Raw genomic sequence first — 27,140 nt, 5'->3', positions numbered from 1 at the left:
AATTCTATCTGAAAGCAAGTCAGTATATTTTTCTCCTTATACAATTCCTCTGAAATTTGGCAATACTTAATAAATCATGGGAATACATTTCTTTGCATAAATTCAATAAGACCAGTTTCCAATAGTGGTTTTATTGACCAGAAACTTTGACTGGAATATCATGTTTTAAAGAGACCTGCCTGAACTCTGAAGACTTAAAGCCAATAAAAGTGCCATGGAGAAAGTCTGGTATCCTGCTTGGTAGCCCTGAAAATAGCCAGTGCTGGAGCAGCAGGCCCATACCCTAACCATCACTGGCAGTTGGTCAGAGTAGAAGAGAAAAAATAAAGGCGCCTCTGCATCCTTGCAAGACCCTCATGCCCTCTGAGCCGCGATGAGTAGGAGGGCTACTGAGATGGGCCTTGAAGCCTAGGGCGTGGGCCCGGGTAGAGCCACTACATGTGAGGACTTCATCTAACTCGGCAGATACTACAGGCAGGCCTGACTGCAGCTGGATGGCTAAGCATCCTGGCCCTACGAGGCACATTAAGATTCAATCATGAAATTCTGAAAAGGTAGTCAGTTACCATTCTTGTTATGCTTATGCAAACAATCAGAGCAAATTAAATACAATCGATAAATTAGTCTTAATTTGGCTCTTTTGAAAAACATGGGGGTAATTTTAAGGAGAAAAATTCTATTTCAATACAAGTTGTTAAAACTAAAAGGTTTTATTTTCCTCCCACCAGACCATTTGTTACAGCTTGTCTATGCCAGGTCACAAGCCCACCTCCTTCTGTGCCCAGGCCTCATTGTCCCTCTGACAGACAGCAAGGATCTCTTGGCTCTGAGAGAAACTTCTGACCCATCTTAGCAGGAAGTGGCTAGAAGAGCCTAACGACATCCATTTTCCCTAAAAGAATTCAGAGCTAGGATCCTTGAGGTAATATTAGATATATCAGACAGTTAGACAGATGTGAGCAGAACAAGGACGATAGGCCAACTAGCACTATCAGATGTAGTTAAGTCTTCCCATCTCTACCTATGTGAGACAAGGGGACTCCCCAGAAGCAAGAAGGAATAAGGCTGCAGATAAAACAGCCCAGGAACTACCCTAAAACCAGTGGGGCCTCTACAGATTCTAGTGACCTGACCTACCCACCTCACCAGCTTACACAGAAATCCAGTCTAGAAAAGCTGAAATCCATAACCAATCTGTACTCAAGTTCTTACTGGCTTTACAGTCTACCTAGAAAGCAGGTCTAATCCGGTCCATCCTTCCACCCTGGTGACTCTGTTTGGGTAAAGAAATCTGCCACCTAAGGATTGACTCCTACCTGGAAAGGATCACCCCCACAGCATTCAAGGTCGACAGGATCCCGAAGTGGCTTCATCACACCTGGCTTAAGACAGCCCAGACAAAATAGGGAGTCCAGGACTCTTTGGACCCTCTAAAGATTATTCCTGGCCCTCATTGTGGGCCCTTATCTTATAAACAGGCCCACTGACTTTATTCTTCAGAGAATTAATTCTATCAAGCTTATAGTCCTCATAGGTCAATATAACTCCCTCGCCAACAATGACCAAAAGAGTCAATGATTTGACTCATGTACATAAAATCAGTGGGGAATGTTGGAGAGTGGGAATTTTTGAGAATGCTTCCAGAGAGGCCGTGGACTATGCCCCAGATAGAGTTGTCAGTGCTGACACCAGGCCAGGCCTTGAGATACAGTCTCATGGCCCCTTCCCAGCATGTAGGCCTTTTTTCATATATCACTGTCAGCTTTCTGAAGAACAAGATCACCCTGTGAACAACATGGTCGTCAATGGCATGACTCTGTTGTTGCTTGGGAAAAAATGTTTTGTCTTGGGTTACTTGTTCTGCAAAAACAGGATGTGGTTAATGGGCTTAAAAGTGGTCCTAAGTGCGGCTGTTCTCTGGCTTCCTGCGTGGAGAATGGCAGAGCAGTCACCCAGCTAGTCACTCACCTGGCTGACCTATAAAGACTCTTTGCTTTTGCATCGGAGTTGGCTCCCTGGTGGTCCTTGGGATTTTGAAATCTGGGCATAACAGGTCCATACTACCCAAAGCAATCTATAGATTTAATGCACTCCCCATTAAAATACCAATGGCATATTTCACAGACCTAGAAAGAACTCTCCAAAAATTCATCCGGAATAAAAAAGACCCCAAATAGCGACATCAATCCTGAGAAAGAAGAATAAAGTAGGAGGGATCTCAATACCAGACTTCAAGCTGTATTATAATACAAAGCCACTGTTCTCAAAACAGCATGGTACTGATACAAGAACAGACATATAGATCAATGAAATAGAATAGAATCCAGATATTGACTCAAACCACTATGCTCAATTAATATTTGACAAAGGAGGCATGAACATACAATGGAGTCAAGACAGTCTCTTCAATAAATGGTGTTGGGAAAATTGGACAGATACATGCAATAGAATGAAACTAGACCACTAACTTACACCATACATAAAAATAAACTCAAAATGGATAAAGGACTTAAACATACGATGGAAACCATAAAAATACAATACTAGAGAAATCCTCATGCAGCAAAATCACATATGTTGGAAAAACTTTTTCACTGATATTGCTCCTAGGTCAATGGAAGCTAAAAAGAAAATAAACAAATGGGAACTACATCAAAATAAAAGCTTTTGCATAGGAAAAGAAACCATTAACAAAACAACAAGAAAGCCCACTGTATGGGAGAACATATTTGCAAATGTTATCACTGAAAAGGTTTAATCTCCAACATCTACAGGCAGCTTATATAACTTAATAAAAGGAAGATAAATGATCCAATAAAAAATGGGCAAGGGAACTAAATAGAAACAAGACAGAAGGACAGCAAAGAGACATATGAAAACATGCTCAAAGTCACTAATTATCTGAGAGATGCAAATCAAAACGACAATGCGACACTATCTCACACCTGTCAGAATGGCTATCATCAACAAATCAACAAAGGGCAAATGCTGCGGAGGATGCGGAGAAAAAGGAACCCTTGTGTACTGCTGATTGGAATGCAGACTGGTGCAGCCACTGTGGAGAACAGTATGGAGTTTCCTCAAAAAACTGAAAATGGAACTCCCATTTGACCCAATAATCCCACTCCTGGGAAGATATCCTAAGAAACTAGAAACACCAATCAGAAAGGATATATGCACCCCTATGTTAATAGAAGTACAATTTACAATAGTTAAGATTTGGAAACAGCCTAGGTGCCAGTCAGCAGATGATTGGATCAGAAAACTATGATACATCTATACAATGGAATACTATACTGCCATAAAAAATGGAATTCTTATCATTTGCAGCAACCTGGATGGAATTGGAGAACATTATGGTAAGTGAAATAAGCGGTTCAATGAAAGAAAAATTCCACATGATCTCACTCATTTTTGGATAATAAAGAACATTATAAACTGATGAACAAAAAGATAGATACTGAGACAGTAAAGCATCAAACAGACTGTCAAATTACAGAGGGAAGGTTAGGGAGTGTGTGTGTTGGGGGGGAGGGCGAGGAGCAGAGATAAGAGATCAAACCGAAGGATTTGTATGCACACAGATAAGCATAACCAATTGATGCAAAACTCTGGGAGATGAGGGCATGTGTGGGAGTGGGAAGTGGGCGGACATTGGTAAGATATGTACAAATATAATACCTTAATAAAAAAATGAAAAAAAGAGAGACAAAATTAACTTAAATTAAATTTAAAAAATAGATTGGCAAATATTTAACCAGACTCAAGAAAAAAAAAGAGATCAGTTACAAATAAATGAAATGAAAGAGAAAAAGTAATAAATTGGACAATCTGGACAAAATGGATAAAATCCTAGAAACAACAATACTACAAAACTGAATCAGAGAATTTGAATAGTCAGATTACAACTAGTGAAAGTGAAGCAGTAATAAAAAAAACTTCCAACAAACAAAAGCCCTGGACTGAATGGCTTCATGGTGAATTTTACTAAACATTCAAGGAAGAACTAATACTATCCTTCTCTAACTTTTCAAAAAAATTTCAAGAAGAGTGAAGACTCCCAAGCTCATTTACAAGGTCAGCATTATGTTAATTCTAAAACCAGATAAATACACTACAAAGAAAGGAAATTATAGGCCAATATTCCTAATAAACATAAATGATAAAATGTCAAACAAAATATTAGCAAATAGGATTCTGCAATACATTAAAAAGTTTATATACTATTACCAAGTGGGATTAATTTGGGTATACACGGTTTGTATAATACAATATCTGCAGATCAATAAATGGAATACACCACATGAAGAAATGAAGGATAAAAAACACAAGATCATATTGATAGATGCAGAAAAGGCATTTGATAAAAAATCCAGCACACACTTATAAAAACTTTTAGCAAAGTGGTAATAGAGAGAACATACCTTAAAGTAATAAGGGCCATATATGATAAACCCACAGTCAACATCATACTCAATGAAAAACTACAAATATTTCCCTTAAGATCAGGAATAAGACAGGAATGTCCACTTTCATCACTCTTATTCAACATAGTACTGGAAGTTATAAGCACAGCAATCAATTAGAAGAAATAAAAATCAACCAAATTGGAAATGAAGAAGTAAAACTGTCATTATTTGCAGATGACATTATACTGTAAATAAAGAACACTCGAGATTCTACCAAAAATCTACCATAACTGATAAATGCATTCAGTAAAGTAGCAGGATACAAAATAAACACTCAGCACTGAAATCAGTTTCAGTGGATAGAGCGTTGGCTTGCAGACTGGAAGGTCCCAGGTTTGATTCCGGTCAAGGGCATGTACCTTGGTTGCAGACACATCCCCGGTGGGAGGTGTGCAGGAGGCAGCTGGTCGATGTTTCTAGCTCTCTATCCCTCACCTTTCCTCTCAGTAAAAAAAAAATCAATAAAATATATTTAAATAAATAAATAAATAAATAAACATTCATATTATCTATTTCATTTTTGTACACCAACAATAAACTATCAGAAAGGTAAACTAGGAAAACAATCCCATTTACAATTGTGTAAAAAACAACGAGTTGTGGAATAAATTTAACTAAAAATATAAAAGACCCATTTTCAGAAAATTGTAAGACATTAAAGAAGGAAATTAAAGAAGATAAAAAAACAAGCAGAAGCATATACTGTGTTCATAGATAGAAAGAATTAACATTATTAAAATATCCATACTACCCAAAGCAAACTATGGATTCAATGCAATCCCTATTAAAATACCAAAGGCATATTTCACAGAATTAGAACAAATATTCCAAAAACTTATATGAAACCACAAAAGACCCAGAATAGACACAGCAATATTGAGAAAGAAGAATAAAGTTCAAGGAATATCTCTACATATGCACCCATGTGTTCATTGCATTGTTATTTACAACAGCCAAGATTTGGAAGCAATGCAAGTGTCCATGAGTAGATGAGTGAACAAAAAAGTTGTGGCAGCTCAGCCAGTGTTGCTCAGTGGTTGAATATCAATCTATAAATCAGGAGGTCACAGTTTGATTCCTGTTTAGGGCACAGACCCAGAGACCCAGGTTTGGGCTCAATCCCTGGTAGGAGTTATAACTAAATATATATAGAAATATAGATATAGATATAGATATAGATATAGATATAGATATAGATATAGATATAGATAGATAGATATAGATAGATATAGATATAGATAGATATAGATATATAGATATATAAAATTATGATACATTACACAATGGAATATTACTTGGCTGTAAAAAATCTTACCTTTGCAACAGCATTGATGAACCTGGAGAGCATTATGCTAAGTGAAAGAAGCCAGTGAGCAAATGAGATTGTGGAAAAACAAGTACCTTATATATTCACTCATATGTGGACTCTAATGAATAAAATAAACTAAAAAGCAAAACAGAGAGACTCAGAGATAGAGAGTAGGCTGACAGCTGTTGGCATGGGGTGAAGCTGGGTGGAAAGGTGTAGGGATTGAATAACAACAACAACAACAACAACAAAACAACACCTCATGGTCATGGAGAACAGTGTGGTGACTGCTAGGGGGAAGAGGAGGTAGAGGAGGGTACAGGGGATAAATGGTGACAGATGGAGACTTGACTTGGGGTGATGAATGAACAATACAGTGTACAGATGATACGTTGTAGACTTGTGCACCTGAAACCTGCAAAATTTTGTCAACTAGTGTTACACCAATTAACTAAACAAAAGGGGGAAAAAGGAAAAAGAAAGAAATATTCTGATTCTCCAATTAGAAAAAGTCTTTTCTTTAAAAAGACATCACTGACTCGATAACTACTTGTCCTTCCTGGTATTTAACACTAATGGTTTTTGTTTGGGTTTATTTTTTTTCCAATTGTTCATTTAATATGTGTGCTTCTTGCTAAACTGTACCCTCCATGAGGTCAGCGGTATTTGTCTTCTTCACTGGTATCCTAGCATGTATGGTTTCAGACATAAAAATATTTATAAGATTGTGACAGCAAAACAGAACAAAGAGTGACGAGAAACAGAAATGGACCAAATTAAAGAGAAAAGATGAACATGTAGGGACCCAAATGTGGCAGTTAACAGAGGAGCCTAAAGGGGGAAAAAAGATGAGAGACAACTGGCCTGTGTAAAAAGGATTAAGAAAATAATATTTTTCTAGTTTATAACAGCACCTACGCATGAGCCTGAGTTGTACTACCCAGCAAAGACAATGAAGAAAGTCACACTCAGAGTGGAACGAGCTCAGCATGTCACACAAGGATATGAAGGTTCAAACTGCATGTCTTCAAGGAAATGACAGGGTTATTCAAGTTCTTACATCCTATGTTTCTCCTGAATGTAATGCAGTTATGTCTGTCGATATACCTATTAAAATGAATGCTCAGACTAGAAAGAGATATATTCAAGTAAATGTTGAATTTTTGTATTTCAGACAGATGCATACTGTTGTGGGGTCGAACCCTGGGTTCAAAATAAGACCACTGGAGGCTGATAATTGATTAAAAAAAGCAGGCAAGGATTTGTTGAAAAACTGGCCAGGACAACCACAAGAGCACCACACGCAGGCAGTCCTTTTAAAGGCCTAAACCACAAGAATTTTCCTTTGTTATAAATTCTAAATCCGAACGACTAAATTCTAAAGACTGGGAACAGCTCGCAGAGTTAACTGTAAAGGTTATCTACAGTTTCTATCCCTGAAGCTACTGAATCAGTGGGAATCAATCTCCTGTGGTCCTGGTCCCAGGCAAGGGAAAACTGCCTTAGCCTCCATGTCTCCACCTGGAAGCTGAGGTAAATATCCTGTGTTTAATCAAATGCAGGAGCCAGACAAAAGGGTTAAAATTCAAACAGCAGTTTTTACCAAAGTACGGTTGCTACCATATTTCACATACCAATAATGTTTAGCTATGCCAATCATTGAAATTTTAAAGCAAATAATTCAACTCTGAATTCTCTCTCTCTCCAATCAGACAACAGTTTTGTTTTCCTGCAGAGATTGGATTAGCCTTCAGGAGGGCATCATGCCTCTACCAGAAGTCACATCACTTTGATAAGTCAAGGCATTTTAGCTCCATCTCCCAGAAAAGAGTACTCATCATTTGGGAATCACAACGAATGACCCTCAACCTCGATGGGCAGTGAAATTATTCCCAATGACACATGCACATGATGTCATATGCAACTTGATGATGATTTTTTCTTAATGATGAATGTGAAATTATTGTGCTTATTCTGGAAAGCAATAAAATTAAAAGGTATAACTAAAAAAGAAGACATATGTTTCTATAATCTGAAGTTATCTAAAGATATATGTCCAAAAAATTATAAGAAGTACATTTAAGGAGAAGAGTTAAGTAATAAAAAAGCTCTGAAATAAATATTTTTTATTAATAAGTAAACTTATATTTATGATGTTGGTGAAGGCTTATAGACAAATAGAAAAAAAAAAGGAAGAAATGAATAAATGGATTGGTATTTCCCTCCTAGAGTATATGTTTTCTTCCAAAAGAATCATTTTTGTCTTTAAACATATCAGCTTAGTTGAAAAGAGCAAAGTAGAGAGTCAGTACTTGCTCTAAAATTTAATTATCAGCGATAATCAGCGCTAATACTTTGGTATGTAACATTTCACACCTTATGCATGAAATATGGTTATGTTATATATATATATAGGCAGTTCAATATTCATGGTGGCCAGAAGGAGGAAACAACCCAAATGTCCATCAACTGATAAATAAATTATGGCCCATCCACACAATGGAATATTATTCAGCAATAAAAAGAAATGAAGAATTGACACATGCTGCAATATGGGTGACCCTTGAAAAGACTGTGCTCAAAGAAACCAGTTACAAAGACCTTATGTTATACTAGTAGCCCTACGCACAAATCCGTGCACCAGTAGCTCATCATTTGGGAATCACAACGAATGACCTCTACCCACTGCCCGTCCTCCTGTAGCACCTCCTCTCTTCCCCCGCAGATCCCTCTCACAGCTTGCTGCCCTGCCCTCCTATAGCTCCCTCAGACCCCTCTTCCCCCATCTCATAGCTTGCTGCTCCCCGCCCCACTCCTGCAGCTCTCCTGCAGCTCTCCACCTCTTATACCCAGTAATTCCCTGCCACCCTCATGTAGCTCTGAACCTGTTGCCCCACCCTTCTGTAGCTCCCTCGCCCCCCACCGCCCCATAGCTTGCTGCCCTGTCCCCTTCTATAGCTCTCTGCCGCCCGCTTGTAGCTTGCTGCCCCACCCTCCTGCTGATCCATGATCCGATTGTTACATGGTCGGTCATTATGCTTTACGGCATAACAACTATTTGCATATTACATCTTTAATACATAGGATGATTCTAACCCTATGAAATGTCTAAAACAGGCAAATCTACAGAGACATAAAGTAGCTTAATGGTAACTTAGGAATGGGAGATGGGACAGGGTATCACTACTAATGGATATTGGGGTTTATTTTAGGGGGAACAAAAATGTTCTCAAATGAGATTGTGGTAACAGTTGCACAAAGCTTTAAAAATACTAAAAAAAAATTGAATGTACACTTTAAATAGGTGAGTTATATGGTATGTGAATTATATTTCAATAAAGCTAGTTTTTAAATAAACAAAAAAATATTTACACAGGCAACTGCTTCATCTCCTCTTTGCAGAATAACAGATAATATTCCATTTCAATAAGATATGCAACTATACTGTTATGTATGAGTATACAATGTTCTATTATATCGATATACTAATATTTACTTATCTAGTGCTTTATTATTAGACTAGTGACCTTGTGGCTGCCACTTATCTCAGCTGGCCACCCTGCCCTCTGTTGCACTGTAGCTCTCTGCCGCTGGTAACTCTCACTGCCCTGCCCTCCTGCTGATCTGTTGTTACTGTCACAACGTAATGACCATTTGCATATTACCTAGGATAGGAACTTATTTCCAATTGCTGCATTAAACACCCACCCATGTATGCATATATCTCTGCACACTTGTCTTATTATTTCTGTAGAAAACAAAAAAATCAGCCCTAACCGGTTTGGCTCAGTGGATAGAGCTTCAGCCTGCAGACTGAAGGGTCCCAGGTTCGATTCCAGTCAAGGGCATGTACCTTGGTTGTGGGCACATCCCCAGTAGGGGGTGTGCAGGAGGCAGCTGATCGATGTTTCTCTCATCAATGTCTCTAGCTCTCTATCCCTCTCCTGTCCTCTCTGTAATAAAATCAATAAAATATATATTTTTTTAAAAAAGAAAGAAAACAAAAAATCAAACTGTGGGTAAAGGGTCTATATTCAATCATACTGTCTGATGGTCCTCCAGAAAGGCCATAGTAATTTTTAAAAAATATGTTTTTAATGATTTCATAGAGGAAGGGAGAAGAAGAGAGAGATAGAAACATCAATGATGAAAGAATCATTGATGGGCTGTTTCCTGCACGCCCCCTACTGGAGATTGAGCCTGAAAACCAGGCATGTGCCCTTATTGGGGAATCAAACCATGATCTCCTGGTTCATAGGTTGACACTCCACCACTGAGCCACACTAGCCTGGCAAGGCCATACTAATTAACATTCATCCCAATGGAAACTAGAGTATTATTGTCTCTACATTCCCACCAATGCTGAGCATATAAAACTAATTAATCTCTAATAATGAAATGTGACACAATTTTTAAAATGTGTATTTCTTTTATCATTGAATTTTAACATTTTTAATCATTTAATTTGTCATTTTTTATCATCTTTATTAACTTTTCTGACATATGCTACAAATTGTTCTCACCAATATGCCTTTTAGCTTTCCTTTATGGCAATTCTTTCCCTACACATTCTAACATTTTATATGCATAAATTTATTATTATCTTTATGGCACCTAGCCTTAACACCTAGCCTTTCACCATCCTAATAGCATAAAAATAACATCCTGTATTTTCTTCTTGCACATGTCATTTTACTTTATGTTTCACTTGAATAATCCATCATTTCCTACTGATCTGCGATCGTGTGGCATTAACTTCTTTAAGTCGGGCCTGTGAAATCTATGTAAAGGATGACTTACCTAATTGCTGAGCCCATTTTATGGCAGTACCAGTGTCTCCTGCATTGCTTTCAGCTAAGCATACAACCTCTTGTCCAATCTTCCACCCAATCAATGGATAAAAACCTTAAAAACAAACAATGTAATTCATATTGTAAATAGATAATTCATTGCAGACATCTATAATTGAAAATTTTGATTAACTAAAAAACTATCAAAGTGGCTCTGAAGTCAGAATGCCTGGGGTCAAATCCCCATCTTTTCTTCTTTACTAGCTGTGGTCTTGAAAATTTCTAACTGCCCTGGCCAGTTTGGGTCAGTGGATAGAGTGTCAGCCTGCAGACACAGGTTCGATTCTGGTCAAGGGCACATGTCTGGGCTGTGGGCTCAATCCCCTGTGGGGGTATTCAGGAAGCAGCCGATCAGTGATTCTCTCTCATCATTGATGTTTCTCTCTCTCTCTCTCTCTCAATTTCTGAAATGAATATATATATATATATATATATATATATATATATATATATACATACATACATATATATATATATATATATATATATATATAGAGAGAGAGAGAGAGAGAGAGAGAGAGAGAGAGTGTTTCTAACTCTTAGTATCAGTTTCCTCAACTAAAATGGTATACCTCAGACAGCTCTTGTGAGAGTAAGCTGAGTTAATACAGAAAGAGAACTTAGCATAATGCCTGGCACATTATAAATATTAGCTTTTATTAGCTTTGTACAATAATGTCTCTGGAAACACAGAAATAATATTTGAATTGAGAAATAAAAAGTTATTAGAAACTAAAGGCCCAGTGCATGAATTCATGCACCAGTGGGGTTCCCTCGGCCTGGCATGTGGGATAGGGCCCAAACTGGCTCTCCAACATCCCCTGAAGTGTCCTGGATTGCAAGAGGGTGTAGGCCAAGCCGAGGGACTCCACCAGTGCATGACTGGGGCCAGGGATGGACATGAGAGGTTGGCCAGCAGGAGAGGGGACATGGGAGGGTTCCAAGGCATGTCCGGCCCATCTCGCTCAGTCCCAATTGGCCAAACCCCAGATGCAAGCTAACCTACCAGTCTGAGTGTTTGCCCCCTGGTGGTCAGTGCACATTATAGTGAGTGTTTGTGTGGCTTTAGCATATCATTAGCGTATTATGCTTTAATTGGCTGAACACACAACCAGACATTTTGCATATTAGGCTTTTATTTTATAGGATTGGTTAGCTTAAGAACTGTCTTATCTATTGCATTTATCTGTGGTTTCTAAACAACCCTCCTAAGGTAAAACAACCTCATGCAATGATAAACATTTTATAGCTTCTATTTTCCAAGTTAGGGGAAAAGGAACAGATTTAGTGAGAAATGGAAGGTAGGAAAAATATTTTTAAATCCACCTCTTAGTAACCATGTTAGGGGATCAGAGGTCAGACTAAAAGCCCTCAGCCTTTCTGGGTATAGTTACACAATTGAAATTTCTTGATTTATACATCCCAAGATTTTTCCCATTAGGGAGAAAAATTCCTAGTAATTGCCATTAATATGCAGGGATCACTAGTTGAGAACAAGCACCTCAAAAAATTCACAAGAATAAAAATAATTTCTTATACATAAACAATACTTTAGAGGTTTAGAAAGATGTGTTAGACACGTTATAGATAAACTTTTAGAAACCTAACCAAAATACCTTAATCCATCTGAATTTTTCTATAAAATCTCTCTCATTTTTCATGCTTTTAATGTAAAGATAAAAGGAAAATGGGGATTAACTGTCTCTAAGAATAATAACTTAAAGTATGTTAGATAATATAAAATGAGAAAATACTATCATAAAAGTTAAATTTGCAAAAAGTGGTATTTTTGTGTGTGTGTGTGTGTGTGTGTGTGTGTGTGTGTTTTAAATATATTTTATTGATTTTTCACAGAGAGGAAGAGAGAGGGAAAGAGAGCTAGAAACATCGATGAGAGAGAATCATCGATCAGCTGCCTCTTGCACACCCCCTACTGGGCATTTGCCCACAACCAAGGTACATGCCCTTGACCAGAATCGAACCCGGGACCTTTCAATCCTCAGGCTGACACTCTATCCACTGAGCCAAACCGGTCCTGGCACAAAAAAGTGATATTTAATTAATCAATAGGATAAATTCTAAATATTTACCTCCAACATTCTGTTGAGGGTAACTTCCAGTGTTGATGTCCAGAAATGTCCCAGTCCCCATGGTCAGCTTCACATCTCCTGTCTGGAAGCAGCACTCTCCAAACATGGCTGCCTGCTGGTCAGCCACCTGCCAAAAATTCAAACAGAGACCTTGGAACTCTAGCTGTGGCCCATTTCACTGCATCCCACTGGCTCTCTGAATGTATTCTCATGGTTCAGCATCTTCTCTTTTTTCCTTTTCCTTGAAAAAAAAATGTTTAGAGAAAACAGGGAGCAATAACTATAGGCTAGGAATCTCTAGAATTAACACTGTATGGAGAACTAATGCGCCTCTAGCAATTTTTACTCAGCAACCTACTTCATGAGTTTTAAGTATTATAGGAATAACCTTAGAAATAAAAGTCAGAATAAAAACTGTGCAGGAAAAAATCCCAAGATATTTTGTTTACATTTTACAAGCAGTTTCACTCAGTCAAAATAATTGACCTCACACCTTTCTTTTAGTAAAAGTGACAGATGTATGCTTAACTAGAAATAGATATAACTCAATACCATACATCTTCCGACAATACATTTTTTATTTTAAAAAGTACAACATTCTGTTAATATAGTTAAATGTAGATACATATACAGCAAAATTAATCTGAAGAACGCTTTCTTACTAATCTATAGTTTTTCCAGCCATAGCTGAGCCTACCCCTAGATTGAATAAGACTGATCATCTCTAAATGAAAAAGAATTTATAAGTTGGGCATTAAGTTCCCCTTCCCTCATTTGTTTCTTCTACCTACCAATGTGACTGTCCATCTAGGGACATGGTCTATACTTCCTGCTTAAGCCATTACAGGAAATCAAAGGCAAGATATACACAACCTCTCAATCAGGTGGTAAATCTTTGGGATTCTCCAAGTTATGAATCACTCTTCCAGAGAGAAAGTAGAATCAAGAAAGAACCTTCAAACACCAGTACAGCTAATTTTTCATTCTTCCACAAGTTTCTCTACTGGCAGATGCTGGCTAAGGACTTATAAAATGTAAATACAACTTCTTTAAGTGCCATATCATTTTTTTGGTTACATTGTATTGAATATAAATTAAGCATTGGCCCTATTATTATTCTTATATATCAGAATATCAAATATAAACCAGTATTATTCAGAATATATCGATAATAATTTTTAAATATTTTAAGTTTCCTAAAAAACAATATATAGAGAACTCAGAAAAGGCTGTGAAGTCCTCTTTTCAGAACAGAAAATACTTTTGATTATATCCAAGGTATAAAGAAAATAAAAAAAGATGCTTTAATTTTAATCTGCAAGGACCTTTTTTTAAATCTCATATCTAATCCCAACTATTCATATAATATTCATTTACTTTATACTATACAAGAAGAAAACCTCAAATTTTCAACTTACCAAGGCCATTATTGGTATAGGCACACCAAATATCTCTTCATCCACTGATCCAAAATTGAAGCTTCAAATAAAATTGATTTAAAAATAAGATATAATTCTAGCAATGTTAATTTTGAAATTTAGGAATTTTTTTTTTTTTTAGCATAGGCCAAAATGTTATCTATCTATTCATCTATCTATATATATATAAAAGTCTAAGCAACTGTTCCAGTGGACTGACTGGTCACTATGATGCTCACTGAGCAGGCAGGCAGGTGAGCAGTTAGGGGCAAGCAGGCAGGCAGTGGGCAGTTAGAGGAGAAGAGGCAGGCAGGCAGGCGAGCAGTTAGGGGCAAGCAGGAAGGCTGGTGAGCTATTAGGGGCAAGCAGTCCCAAACTGCGAGAGAAATGTCTGACTGTCGGTCTAGGCCCAATCTGGATCAGGCCTAGACCAGCAGTTGTACATCCCCTAAGGCACATGTGTCAAACACAAGGCCCTCGGGCCAAATCCGTCCCGCCAGGCCTTGCAATGTGGCCTGCACCGCGCTGTCATCACTGCACTCTGCTGCGTTTCCATCACAATGACAGTTTATGACTGTTCAGTAAACCATTCGGCCCACTATTTAGGCTGGATTTTAGATTTTGGCCCCTTCTCTGATTGAGTTCGACACCCCTACCTTAAGGTGTCCTGGATTGCGAGAGGGTGCAGGCTGGGCTCAGGGACTGCCCCCCACTCCCTAAGCACCAGACCTCTAGTCTATACTAATAAAAGGGTAATATGCTAATTAGACCAGACTTCCTTTTGGACAAAGCCACGGTAGTGGGGGCTGAGACAGAGGTGGTTAGGGATGATCAGGCCAGCAGGGGAGAGCAGTTAGGGGCAATCAGGCTGGCAGGGAAGAGCAGTTAGGGAGATCAGGCCAGCAGAAGAGCAGTTAGGGGTGATCAGGCCAGCAGGAGAGGGCAGTTAGGGGAAACCAGGCCAGCAGGGGAGGGAAGTTAGGGGTGACCAGGCCAGCAGGGCGAGCAGTTAGGGGCAATCAGGGCAGCAGGCAGAGTGGTTAGGGGCGATTAGGCAGGCATGCAGGTGAGTGGTTAGAAGCCAGCAGACACAGATTGCAAGAAGGATGTCTGACTGCCAGTTTAGGCCCAATCCCACAGTCAGATATCCCTCGAGGAGTCCTGGATTGAAGAGGGTGCAGGCCAGGCTGAGGGACCACCCCTCCCGTGCATAAATTTCATGCACCAGGCCTCTGCTCCTATATAATAAAAGCCTAATATGCTAAGTGTCCAACCATTTGACCAGTGGCTATTATGCACACTGACCACCAGGGGGCAGACGCTCTGACCAGTTGGTTAGCTTGCTGCTGAGGTCCAGCCAATTGGAACTGGGTGAGACAGGCAGGACACATCCTGGAGAACCTTCCACAGCCCCTCTCCCATCCTGATCGTGCACCGGTGGAGTCCGTTAGCCTGGCCTGTGCCCTCTCACAATCCAGGACCTCTCAGGGGATGTCAGAGAGACAGTTTTGGCCTGATCCCCGCAGGCCAGGCTGAGGGACCCCACTAGTGTATGAATCTGTGCACCATGCCTGTAGTATAACATGTTCACAAAGTACCCCAAACATGTAAACCAAATACTTTTCAGTTTTAAATCAAATGCTTTTTCCTCACCAGGAAAAATGAATTCAAGGGCTATTTTGCTGGTTTCTAAGTCCAATGTTCATTATTACCTAGTATCCCTCACAGGAGGCAGGAGAGAGAGTGGTATTGAAAGCAGAGAAGTAATGAAGCTGCTCCAACACATCTGAACATAAAAAATATATAATCAGAATCCAAATTAAATTACACAAAAAGTGATGATTCAAGGAGGGAAAAACCCTTTACCTCATATGGATCAAAAAGTCCAGTGGTACTGGCATTTGAAAAATCCGTGGCAAATTCAGAACCTAAATTTACATTGGAAATAATCTTTTATTATCAGGTAGTGTAAACATCTATCTCTAGTTTATAATCTAGACCAATTTTTGACCTGAAAATTCATTCCAAAATGTGTATTTCCAGTGAAAAGTCTCCAAAACAATTCCCACTTAATCTTTATGAACTTCCATAATTTACAAAAGTACTTTCACACACACTGTCATGTTATGACCCCCAGTTTAAAGGTGAGGAAGGGGGTGCAGAGCTACAATGTGATTGCCTATAGTTATACTCAGTTGCAAAATGGGACATTTGATTCTAAACCCAAATTTTAGTGGGCTTAAAATTAAGACGGTTACTCAGTCATATATTTGAGGTTTAACCAGTTTTAAAATTCCCATCCACTTCCAACAAATCTGAAATTAATCTAGCTTTACTAAAACATGTAGTTAGTAGGGAACCAAAAGGCAACATGCCTGGGCTATAGGAAGGGGAAAAATAGTAACTTCTACTATTTTTAGGTAAATAATTTCTATTAGTCAAATTTCAGCTACTTGTGATAGATTTACCAAATCATCTTTACCTTTTGTGAGCTTATGTAACAACCAGGTATCAATAGTCCCAAAGCAGCAACTTTCTTCTTCAATTGCGTTTTGTACCTTGAAATCAGAATAGCACAAATCAATTTTAAAAAGCCAAATTATTAAGTGCCAAATTATTAAGTGCATGATTAGGTGCATGATTAAGTGCCAAACAATAAATATAATGCAATCCCATTTATGATAAAAATTAATATATAGAAACAATTTCTAACAGTTCTAAGCAATTACTATAGGGCAGTAGATCTCAACCTTTCTAATGCCGCAACCCTTTAATACAGTTCATGTTGTGGTGACCCCCAACCATAAAATTATTTCCATTGCTACTTCATAACTGTAATTGTGCTATTGTTATGAATCGGTTCTAAGACCATCGGGAAAGACAGATATTTACATTACGATTCATAACAGTAGCAGAATTACAGTTATGAAGTAGCAATGGAAATAATTTTATGGTTGGGGGTCACCACAACATGAACTGTATTAAAGGGTTGCAGCATTAGAAAGGTTGAGAACCACTGCTATAGGGTATGAAACCCTTTAGTTTTAAACCAAGCATGTGTTACTTTAGTGAAGAAAAGTATATACATTTTTTTAAGTTGGACATATAAATATCTCTAACTATAAATAGCCTAAAACAGGAGATGCACACAATGGCTCACAGATAAAATCCAACCCCTTGCTTTTTCTGTACAGCAAGTTAAGAATGGTGTTTAAATTAATTGGTTAAAAAAGAAAAGAATTATATTTTGTGATACATGAAAAGTAGTGTATGAAATTCCAATTCCAATGTGCATATTAAAGCTTTAGTGGAACACGCCACGCTTACTTGTTTATGAATTATATTGTTCCTCTGGCACTAAAATGGCAGAGTACTTGTGACAGAAACTTGTGGTTTTAAAAACCTCAAATTTTATTATCTGGCATTTTACAAAAAATACTTGCCAATCCTTAGTGTAAAGCATGCAAAAGGAAACAAAAGTATCAACTAGCTAGTAGAGAAACTGAAATGCTCATTAGAAAATTATTTTTTATTTATTTATTTATTTATTGATATGGTCTCACATAATTGTCCTTATTCCCCCATTCCCATCCCAAACCCCTCCCTAGATATGCTCTCTGCCATTCCCCCCCCCCTTCCTCATTGTCCATGGCCACTGGCCAGGCCCCTATATATGTACACAAGTCCTTTGGTTGATCTCTTCCCCTTACCCCTATTTCCCCTTATTTTCCCTCTGAGGTTTGAGAGTCTAGTCGCTGGTTCTCTTTCTCTGGGTCTGTTTGTGTTGTTCATTATTTCCTCTAGATGTGTGGGATCATGTGATCCAAGAAATACCCTTGTAAGAACCTAAACTGCTACAAGCCATAATGGTTATGCTGAGAGGCAAATGAGTCAGTCTGTAGTGAATTCCTTTCTGGGCCAACAGTTCTTTTGCATCCCAATTTCAATGCCAGATAGTTCCTTATGTGTTCATGCCAGCCCTGATATTTCAGATCTGGTTGGTATATTTTCAGAAAATAACTCCAAGACCATCTGGAATTCGTTAGAATATTATTAACATTCTGAAAAATAATTCCCTAAATCATAATATGTCACCTCTCCAACTCTTACTTTTCCATCAAGACTAACATTTCCTAGCTTTGTTCACCCAGCACCTAGAGATAAGATAGCTTCTATACAGCCATTATTCCCCAGCCTCATTACTTCCTTATTCGACCCTATGCTCCTTAAGAGCATTCATATTTAAAACCCTAACAACTAGGAGGGTTTTTCTGGAATACAGCAGATGCTTAAAGAAATGCTTGCTAAATAAATAACTGAGATAAAAAGAATGTCAAATGAAGACATTTAAGATGAATTATATTTTAACAGTAGAATCAATAAAATGAAAATGAAGTCCAGAAAAAAAAGTCATTTGTAGGTTATTTGTAACAAGTATTTTGAAGACTCCATCCATCCAAGTGTTCTATCACTTAAATATGGAGTGCTTAAAATGATATTACATGCAAACATTTGTTAAATTCAGAAGTTATAATTCTAAAATTAGTTCCAAATTAGACAAAGATTAATCTGTATTTCAGTAAGAAATATAATACCTGGCTGATAGTAAGTTCATTTGTCCATTTAAAAAATATTTGAGTCATAAGCCAATGAGAGAGAAACATCAATCGGCTACCTTCTGCATGCTCCTTACTGGGAATTGAGCCTGCAACCTGAGCATGTGCCTTGACCAGAAATCAGAACAGCAACTTCTTGGCGCACAGGTCGACGTTCAACCACTGAGCCACATCAGCAGGGCCTCGCTTCTTTCACTTAGCAACATATATTAAAGATTTCTCTGACTTTTTGTGGCTTGGTAACTCATTTCTTTTTCTCACTGATTAATATTTTATTGTTTGGATATGTCAGTTTGTTTATCAGGGTTTTCTAAAGTAGGAGGACACGGGTCAATCCTCCTTATATTGGGTTAAGATTCCAAATGACACTATTAGTCAAATTAGGGCAAACTAAAAGATAGGCTCTCACAGGAACTATAACTCAGTTTTGAATCATCTCAATCTTTAAACTGGTTTGAGATAATCCTGGCGCCTAAAAGAATGGCAAAAACAAACATACATCATATTGAGAGCAAGATAGCATTATGTTATACACTCATAATTTCTACACAAAATTTTGAAAATACAATGTCTAGCTCATATATATATACATACATACAAGTAACTAACTAGGCTCACCAACCTCATCAACTTGTATACTTTGAATGTATGCTTTTTGTAAGTCAATCATATTTAAATGAATTGATTTAAAAATTTCAAAAACCAATTAATTAACCAGGCATAGGAGGACACAAGAGAATATGGGGGGGGGGGGGGGGGGAAAACAAGCAACACATGAAGGCTACATATATTGCTCTGAATTCTTGCTCTGGTAGGTTGCTTGCCTCTATCTCGTTTACTTCCTTTTCTGGTGAAGCCTGCTTTTCTTTCGTATGCGGGCTGTTTTTTTGTCTCTCCATGATCTAGGATGTCTGGTTGTGTAGTTCTCTCTCTCCTTTTCGCCGAGCAGTGGGGCACTCCAGTGTGGCCAGGTGTTCGCGCTGCCTGGGATCTGCATTCTGAGGGTCACAGATGCTTGGTGGTCGCTGCGGCTGTGGATATTCAGGCCTCTGACACGATCCTATCTTCCTCTCAAGATGGCGAGGTTTCCCCGACCAAGCCGGTAGGTAGCTCCAGGCAGGGACGTAGCCTGCGTGGGTGCTTCCCTGTGAGGGGTACCTCTGTTAGCGGCCCCCCAGCAGTTTCTTCTGGTGTTCGCTGTCTCCCAGCTTGCTAATAAACACTCACAGCTCAAGACCATCGGCTGTTCTCTCTTTCTGCTTTGGGAGAGGGCTCAGAATCCGCCCTTCTATTCTTCCACCATCTTACCTCTTTCGAAGCTACATATATTGGAATTATGTAATAGTTATGGACCTTAAAATACTATGATAATTATGTGACAAAAATAGTGTGGAACTAAAAAATTAAGAACTTAATGGATGTGTTTTAATAATGCATTAGAAACATATAAAGAGAAAATAATAGATTTGGAAGACAGATTAGGAGGAATATCCATAATAAAGTACATGGAGAAAAAAGAATAGAAAATACGTAAAACAGAGAGACAAAGAAAATTTAGTGAGGTCTAATATATATCTAATTGGTCTTTGAATCAGAAATTACATTTTAGATAATGGCTGAGAAATGTTCAAAATCAACAAATAATATCAAGGAATGAATTCAAGACACCCTAAAAGCCTCAAGTAGATTGCCATACCTAGAAAATAGGTGCAGAAAATGTGTTTGATAAATTTAACACCCACTCAAAATAGTCTTAGCAAACTAAAATAAGTAATTTTCTTAATTTGATAAAGAATATCTAAAGAAAATCTACTACAAATTTATACTAACTTGTGAAATGTTGAAACCTTTTGTTCCAAGATTAGGAATGAGAAAAGGATATTTGTGGTCATTCCTTCTAGTCAATATATCCTAATATGAGGGTGACAGGATCTTTGACTTGGGTGGTAGGCACAAGGTCCTATGTACAAATTTTGTAAATTAGTAATCTACACATGAAATCAATATGTTCATGTTGAATAATGTCACTGCAATAAAATTAAAACATACACACACCAAAACAACAACAAAACAAAACAAACAAAAAAACTCCAATATATTCTAGAAGTCCTTGTCGATACCCGGAAAATAAAAGTAAACTCATATTTCTACATAATATTAAGGTTATTAGGGTATTAAAAATTAAATCAATGCCGCTGACTGGTGTGGCTAAGTTGGTTGGAGCAATATCCTGTATACCAAAAGGTTGCAGGTTTAATTCCTGGTCAGGGTATATACCTAGGTTTCGGATTATATATTCATATGGGAGGGAACCAATAGATGTCTCTTTTCTCCCTGTCTCTCCCTACCCTCCGCCTTGCTTGCACCACTGCCTCCCTTACTCTTCCCCCCTCCCAGCCTCTGCTTCCTCTAAGCATACCCTTGAGTGAGGATTAAAAAAATTAAAACAATGAGATACTACTTCACACTTATTAGAATGGCTAAAATCCAAAACACTGACATCCATGTCAGCCAGGACGTGGAACAACAGGAATTCTCTTTACTTGTAAGAATAGAAAATGGTAGTCACTTTGGAAAATAATCTGGCAGTTTCTTACACAGTTTGCCATATGATCCCGTAATTGCACACCTGGATATTTATCCAAATGAGTTGAAAATTAATGTTCATACAAAAACCTGCACACAAATGTTTATATTGTAGAAGCTTTGTTCATAATTGCTGCAAAAGGGTAGCAACCAGATGTCCTTCAGTAGGTGACAGGATAAACAAACTGTGACATATCCAAACAATGAAATATTAATCAGTAAGAAAAAGAAATGAGCTACCAAGCCACAAAAAGTCAGAGAAATCTTTAATATACGTTGCTAAGTGAAAGAAGCCAGGCCCTGCTGATGTGGCTCAGTGGTTGAACGTCGACCTGTGCGCCAAGAAGTTGCTGTTCTGATTTCTGGTCAAGGCACATGCTCAGGTTGCAAGCTCAATTCCCAGTAAGGAGCATGCAGAAGGTAGCCGATTGATGTTTCTCTCTCATTGATGTTTCTATCTTTCCCTTCTCCCTCTCCCTGCCTCTTTAGAAATCAATAAAAACCATTTTAAAAAAGAAAGAAAGAAGCCAGTCTGAAAGTGTACATACAGTACAGTATGTACCTGTACGATTCCAACAATATGACATTCTAAAAAAGGCAAAACTATATGTAGAGAAAAACACAAGTGATTGCCAGGGGTTCCAGGAGTGAGGAGAGAGAGATGAATAAGTAAAGCACAGAAGATTTTTATGGCAGTGAAACTACTGTGTGTGATATTGTAATGGGAGATGCATTACATTGATAATAATGTGTCAATCTTGGTTCATCAATAGGAACAAATGTACCACATTAATACAAGATGCTAATAATAGAAGAAATGCTGGGGAGTTGTAGATGGGAACTTTATGTACTTTCTGCTGATGTTTCTGTAAACCTAAAAATGTTCTAAAAATTAAAATCTACCAATTTATAATGGACAAAAGATTCATTCAGATTGTCTATATCTTCTTGATACTATATCTTCTTGATAGAGTTTCAGTAGTATATTTCTAGGAAATTTTCCATTTTACTTAGGCTTTCTAATTTGTTGGCATACAGTTCATATTATAGCCTAACTAGAGGCCTGGTGCATACTCTTCGTGCACTGGTAGCCTGGGAGTCCCTCAGCCTCTCACAGTCCAGAACTCCTCAGGGATGTCTGACTGCCAACTTAGGCCCAATCTGCTGGCAGTCAGACATCCCTCTCACAGTCCAGGGCTCTCGCAGTCTGGGACACCTAGCTTTTTATCACCTACCTGCAGCAGAGTTGGGAGAGACTCCTACCACCGCCACTGTGCTTGCCAGCCAGGCTTCTGGCTGAGCAGCACTCCTCCTGTGGGAGCACACTGACCACAAGGAGGCAGATCCTATGTTGAGCATCTGCCCCCTGGTGGTCCCTGCGCATCATAGCAACCGATCATTCCAACATTCAGTTGATTTGCATATTATGCTTTTATTATATAGGATTATGATTTTATTTCTGTGAGGTTGAAATTAATATTCTCTCTCTGTCATAAGTTTAGTTATTTGGGTCTTCTCTTGTTTTTCCTCGTCAGTCTAGCTAATTTTTTAAATCAGCTTTGGGTATAGTTGAATTTTTAAACTGTTTTCTATTCTATTTTCATTAAATTTCATTCTAAACTTTATATTTCTTTTCTTATGTGTGCTTTAGATTTAACTTTTTTTCAGTGTCTTAAGGTAGAATTTTAATTATTTTTCATATAATTTCTATATGTAATATAATCTTACTATTGAATATTAATCTTTCCCTAAACACTGCTTTAGTTTACCTTCATCACATTTTGATATGCTGCATTTTTATTTTTATTCATCAACAAGTACTTTCTAATTTCTCTTGGGAGGTCTTAACCATTCATCATTTAAAAGTGCAATTTAATTTCCACATATTTTTGAACTTCCCAAATTTCTTTGTACCTTCAAGTACTTCAAGCTGTAATGTACATTCTCTGTTGACAGAGAAATACTTTGTATGACTTCAGTCCTTTTAAATTTATTCAGGCTTGCGGGACCGGTTTAGCTCAATGGATAGAGCGTCGGCTTGGGGACTGAAGGGACCCGGGTTCGATTCCGGTCAAGGGCATGTACCTTGGTTGCTGGCATATCCCCGGTGGGGGGTGTGCAAGAGGCAACTGATCGATGACTCTCTCTCATCGATGTTTCTAACTCTCTGTCTCTCTCCCTTCCTCTCTGTACAAAAATCAATAAAATATATTAAAAAAAAAATAAAAAATAAATAAATTTATTCAGGCTTGCATGATGGTGTAGCATATAGTCTATCTTAGAGAATGTTTCACATGCACTGAAGAAGAGTGTATATTCTGCTGCTGTTGGAGTTTTCTATAAATGTCTATTAGGTCTAGTTAGTTTATACTGCTGTTCAAGTTTTCTGTTTGCTTGTTCATCTTCTCCAGTTCTTTTCATGACTCAAAGTGACTATTATTGTTGAATTGTCTATTTTTAGCTCTTCAATTCTGTCAGTTTTTGCTTCATGTATTTTGAGGCTCTATTATTAGGTACATGTATGTTTATAATTATTACATACTAGAGGCCCATTGCACAAAGATTCATGCAATAGGCCTTCCTTCCCCTGGCTGCTGGCACCAGTTTTTCTCTGGCACCAGGGACCCAGGCCTTCACTTTGGCCACCACCTTCACTCCAGCTGGAATGCCGTTTCTATAGTTCCTTCTGCCTCCCACCCACCCCTTTTGTAGCAGGCACTCCACCCCACCTGGCTGCTCCATGGCTGCATGCATGCTGCCCAGAGGCCCAGAGTGGTTGGGGGCAGGGCTGCATCCATCTTTGTTGGGTTAATTTGCATACTCACTCCTGATTGGCTGTTGGGAATAATGAAGTGATGGTCAATTTGCATATTTCTCTTTTATTAGTGTAGATTTCTGATGGATTGACCTTCTTTTATAGTATAATGCTTCTCTTTATCACTGGTAATATTTTTTAAATTATTTTGTCTGATATTAGTATTGCCACTTACCTTCAAATGGTTTCTAGTTGTGTGATATAGCCATATTTTTTCCGTTTTTTTATTTCTCAATTACACTTTACATAAAAAATTACTCTGTAATAGTTTGTCTATAAGAAATTAGTTAGAAAAATCATATGCTTTAGAAACCACTGCTTCAAGTACTTTTATCGTGATATTACTGAATATATTCCCAAGCTGTAATCTACATCTCTGAGGCTATTCTTTTTAAAAAATATATCTTTACTGATTTCAGAGAGGAAGGGAGAGGGAGAGAATGATAGAAACATCAATAATGGTAGATAATCATCGACCAGCTGCCTCCTGCACACCCCTTACTGGGGATTGAGCCCATAATCCTGGCATGTGCCCTGACGAGGAATCAAACCAGAACCTACTGGCTCATAGGTTGACTCTCAACCACTGAGACAACTCAGCTTGACATCTGAGGCTATTCTTACACTACCAATTTGTAATGCTTAATTCCATCACCATTTCAATTTGCCATAACACCCCTCCCTTCTCACAGCTATTGTTTCCATGAGTCTATTTCTATTTTCTCTATTTTGTTCTTTAGATTCCATATATAAATTAAATCATATGGTATTTGTCTTTCTCTGAGTGCCATTTTACTTAGCATAATATCTCTAGATCCATCCATGCTGTCCCCAAAAATAACATTTCCTCTTTTTTTTATAACAAAGTAGTATTCCACTATGTAAATGGGTCACAACATTTTATTCCACTCATCTACTGATGGATACTTGGGTTGCTTCAAAACTTTGGCTATTGTAAATAACGCTACAATGAACATATGGGTTTATATATTTTTTCTAATCAATGTTTCAGGTTCCTTTGGATATATTCCCATGGGGGGGAATTGCTGGGTCATAAGGAAATTCATTTTTAATTTTTTAAAATATATTTTTATAGATTTTAGAAAGGAAAGGAAAGGAAAGGAGAGAGAGAGAGAGAGAGAGAGAGAGAGAGAGAGAGAAAGAGAGAGATATCAATGTGAGAAACATTGATCCATTGCCTCCTGCATACACCCCAAATGCCCAAATGGGGGGATTAAACCCGCAAGTTGGGTATGTGCTGTGGCCAAGAATCAAATCAGCAACCTTTCAGTGCATGGGACGATACCCAACCAACTGAATCACACCGGCCAGTGCTCATTTTTAATTTTTTGAGGAACCTCCACATTACTTTCCATAATGGCTGCACCAATCTGCATTCCCACCAATAGTGCACAAGGATTCCCTTTATCCACATCTTCAGCAACATTTGTTGTTTGTTGATTTACTGATGACAGCCATTCTGACAGGTGTAAGGTGATATGTCATTGTGATTTTTGCTTTGCATTTCTCGAATGATTAGTGATACTGAGCATCTTTTCATAGGTCTATTTGCCATCCGTATGTCCTCTTCAGAGAAGTGTTTATTCACAAATGTCCCTTTTTAAATTGGGTTTTCTGGTGTTGTCTGAGTTCTTTATAAATTTTGGATTAACACCTTATCTGATTTATCATTAGCAAATATCTTTTCTCCCTCAATAGGCTGCTGTCTTTTTATTAATGGTTAGTTTTACTGTACAAAAACATTTTAGTTTATATTTTCCTATTTGTTTATTTTGTGTTTTCTTCCTTAGGAAATATATAAGGAAAAAATAGTGCTAAGAGAAATGTCAGAGATTTTACTGCCTATGTTTTCTTCTAGAAGTTTTATGGATTCTGATCTTACACTTAAATCCCGAATCCATTTTATTTTTGTCTATGGTATAAGAAGGTGGTCTAGTTTCTTTTCTTTTCTTTTTTGCATTTATCTATCCATAATTTTCCCAACACAGTTACTTGTGTTCTTGCCTCATTTGTCAAATATTAATTAACTAAATAGGCATAGGTTTATTTCTGGGCTCTCTATTCTGTTCTATTCATCAATGTCTGTTTTTTTTTTTAATGCCCATTTTATGTCTATTTTAATTACTATGGCCTTGTTGTCTGATACCAGGTAGCATGATATCACTAACTTTGTTCTTCTTAGTCAAGATTGTTGAGGCTATTCAGAGTACTTTATCATTCCATTTATATATATCAGATTATTACAGGTGTTCCTCCTTTTTTTCCACCCATAGCTCTCCTCCAGGTGATTTCCCACCCCACCCCATGCCCTTACCCCCCAAGCCCTTACCCCCCACCAATGTCTTCATCCATAGGTGTAAGATTTTTGTCCAATCTCTTCCTTCACCTCTCAGACCCTCTTCCCCCTGAGAATTGTCAGTCCACTCACTTTCTATGTCCCTGATTCTACTATTATTCAGCAGTCTACTGTGTTCATCAGATTTTTTATTCACTTGATTTTTAGGTTCACTTGTTGGTAGGTATGTATTTGTTGTTCATAATTTTTATCTTTACCTTTTTCTTCTTTGTCCTCTTCTTAAAGAATACCCTTCAGCATTTCATATAATCCTGGTTTGGTGGTAATGAATTCCTTTAGCTTTTTCTTGTCTGTGAAGCTTTTAATCTGACCTTCAATTATGAATGATAGCTTTGCTGGGTAGGGAAATCTTGGTTGTAGGTTCTTGTTGTTCATCACTTTGAATATTTTTTGCCACTCCCTTCTGGTCTGCCTACATAGTTTCTGTTGAGAAATCAGTTGACAGTCGTATGGGTACTCCCTTGTAGTTTTTCTCTTGCTGCTTGTAAGATTCTCTCTTTGTCTTTTGCTCTTGGAATTTTAATTATTATGTGTTTTGGTGTGGTCCTCTTTGGATTCCTTTTGTTTGGAGTTCTGTGTGCTTCCTGGACTTGTAAGTCTATTTCTTTTA

At 37.9% G+C, this 27,140-nt stretch overlaps 1 protein-coding gene across 6 annotated transcripts in view; it reads right to left on the bottom strand.

The window, feature by feature from the left end:
- Positions 1-27,140, bottom strand: part of GK5 (glycerol kinase 5) — a 183,041-nt gene that overhangs the window by 66,487 nt on the left and 89,414 nt on the right. For all 6 annotated transcript variants that reach the window (XM_045584136.1, XM_045584134.1, XM_045584135.1 and 3 more), the window contains 6 exons: positions 16,619-16,694; positions 16,003-16,064; positions 15,849-15,922; positions 14,137-14,197; positions 12,719-12,845; positions 10,579-10,683 (listed from right to left, as the gene is read on the bottom strand). In XM_045584136.1, coding sequence (XP_045440092.1) covers positions 10,579-10,683; positions 12,719-12,845; positions 14,137-14,197; positions 15,849-15,922; positions 16,003-16,064; positions 16,619-16,694 — 505 coding nt within the window. The remainder of the gene's footprint in view (positions 1-10,578; positions 10,684-12,718; positions 12,846-14,136; positions 14,198-15,848; positions 15,923-16,002; positions 16,065-16,618; positions 16,695-27,140) is intronic.

The sequence above is a fragment of the Pipistrellus kuhlii genome, unplaced genomic scaffold (assembly GCF_014108245.1).
Source record: "Pipistrellus kuhlii isolate mPipKuh1 unplaced genomic scaffold, mPipKuh1.p scaffold_m20_p_2, whole genome shotgun sequence".
NCBI classification, from domain to species: Eukaryota; Metazoa; Chordata; class Mammalia; order Chiroptera; family Vespertilionidae; genus Pipistrellus; species Pipistrellus kuhlii.
Note: the sequence above shows the minus strand (reverse complement) of the source record. Positions and strands in the feature narration are given on the sequence as shown.